General features: G+C 53.7%; 1 protein-coding gene across 1 annotated transcript in view; it reads right to left on the minus strand.

Annotated features, from left to right (window-relative positions):
• Positions 1-1,466, minus strand: part of LOC107124085 (homeobox protein meis3-B-like) — an 82,256-nt gene extending 80,790 nt beyond the window's left edge. The window contains exon 1 of the mRNA XM_015427474.1: positions 1,370-1,466. Within this exon, the coding sequence (XP_015282960.1) occupies positions 1,370-1,381 (12 nt within the window). The 5' untranslated portion in view covers positions 1,382-1,466. The remainder of the gene's footprint in view (positions 1-1,369) is intronic.
• Positions 1,467-1,880: the final 414 nt, after the last annotated feature.

Here is a 1,880-nt window from a genome sequence, read left to right on the forward strand (position 1 = left end):
CAGAAAAGGGGGGCAGAGAGGGGGGGGGGGGGAGAAAGGAGAAAACCCCTCGAGCCTCCCCCTCGACCTGACAGCGACCTGACTTGAGCCTCCCCCCCCCCCGAAGATCTCCCAAAGATGTTTCCCCTCCCCCTCCCCCCAAAAATATGCAGTTCCCCTTTCTCCCAAACCCACCCAACCACCCACCCATCCAATCCCTGTTTGACACTTCGGAGCCAAAGTCTGGAATTTGATTTACACATTTTTTTAAAAAAAAGTGAAGATGGGCAGAGAGTGAGAGAGAGAGAGAGAGAGAGAGAGAGAGAAAGAGAGACAGAAAGAAAGAGACAGAGAGAGAGAAAGAGAGAGACAGAGAAAGAGAGACAGACAGACAGACAGAGAGAGAGATGCCAAAACACAACAGTTTGCAATCTCTCCAACCCAGAGAGTTTCTGGACTGCAAAAACCTGGGTGGGTGAGGGTGGGGGATCTAGCTCCCAAGTGCATGCCCTTAAAACAACTATTTCTTTTTGAAAAATGGCAGTCGGTCAAGCAATGCACCCTCTAAGCCCTGGCGTCTTGTGAGCCAAAATTCTACTTTGCGAGCCGCTGGCCTTAAAGTGGTGAGCGAGCCATTTGGCTGCTGCAGCCATTCGGTTTGCTCCGGAGGCCCCCCTTCCTGGGCGAAGGCAAAAACGTGTGAGCCGGAGGCTTAAAAAACCTGTGAGCCGGCTCACACTATCTCGGCTCAGAGGGAACACTGGCGGTAAGCACGAACGCTGGGGCCTTCTGTCAGACCTTTGGGCTAAAAACAATAATCATCATCAAAGAAACTCCCCCTTCCCAGTTTGCAAGGGATCCCAGCCCCAGCGTTCCCCCTAAGCCGAGTGAGTGTGAGCCAGCTCACAGTTTTTTTAGCCTCCGGCTCCCACCTTTTTGGTCTCCGCTCGGGAAAGGAGGGCTCCAGAGCAAACGGATCCCCTGCAGCGGCCAAATCGCCCGCTCACAACTTTCATGTCGGCAGCTCACCAAGTAGGATCTTGGCTCACAGGACTCCAGAGCTTAGAGGGAGCGTTGCCCCAGCACCATCTCCACACACACACATACACCCTTCCCACGGTTTCCTCTAAGCTGAGTTGGTGTGAGCCAGCTCATAGTTTTTTAGCCTCCAGCGCACAGATTTTTGTCTTGGCTCAGGAAGGAGGGCTCCAGAGCAAACTGATTTATGCAGTAGCCAAATCGCTCGCTCACAACTTTAAGGCCAGGAGCTCACAAAGTAGAATTTTTGCTCACAAGACTCCACAGCTTAGAGGGAACATTGAGTCCCTTCCCCAACATCCTTCAGAGCCCGTGGAGAGAAACCAGACTTAAAAAGAGTCCAAAGACTTACCCTTTGGGCCATGAGACGTTTGGAAGGTTGTTCTCCAGGGTCTCCTCGTCGATTTCCCCCCCGGGGGGGGGATGAGGGCGGCGTGGGCCAGGCAAGGAGAGACTCAGCGCTTTCCAAAAAGAGAGTCTTTCATTTTGGGGGTGGTGGTGTGGTGGGCGCTTCCTTTTCCTTCCCCCAACAAGACAGACGAGGAAACAAAACAGAAATCTGGTGCAAAGAGTTTTTTAAAAAATAAAAATAATAATAATTGGGGGGGGGGAAGGTTCGATGGCTGCGTGGATTGCTTGCAAGTAAAAAGGGGGGGAGAAGAAAAAATAAGACTGCTATTCAGCCAACTGGGGAAACGACCCCCCCTCCCCCCTGCGCGCACAGGCAGGTTGCAAGCCTCGATCCCGGGAAGGCGGCGACTTTGGATGCCGGCGGCAGGCGCGGATCTTGCGTGGACGCCGAGTGTTTGTGGCTGGAGGGGGGGCGGTGGTGGAGGAGTTGCTCGTCGGAAGAAGGGGGGGTC

This window comes from Gekko japonicus, unplaced genomic scaffold, assembly GCF_001447785.1.
Source record: "Gekko japonicus isolate JY-2015 unplaced genomic scaffold, Gekko_japonicus_V1.1 scaffold3440, whole genome shotgun sequence".
Taxonomy (NCBI): Eukaryota; Metazoa; Chordata; class Lepidosauria; order Squamata; family Gekkonidae; genus Gekko; species Gekko japonicus.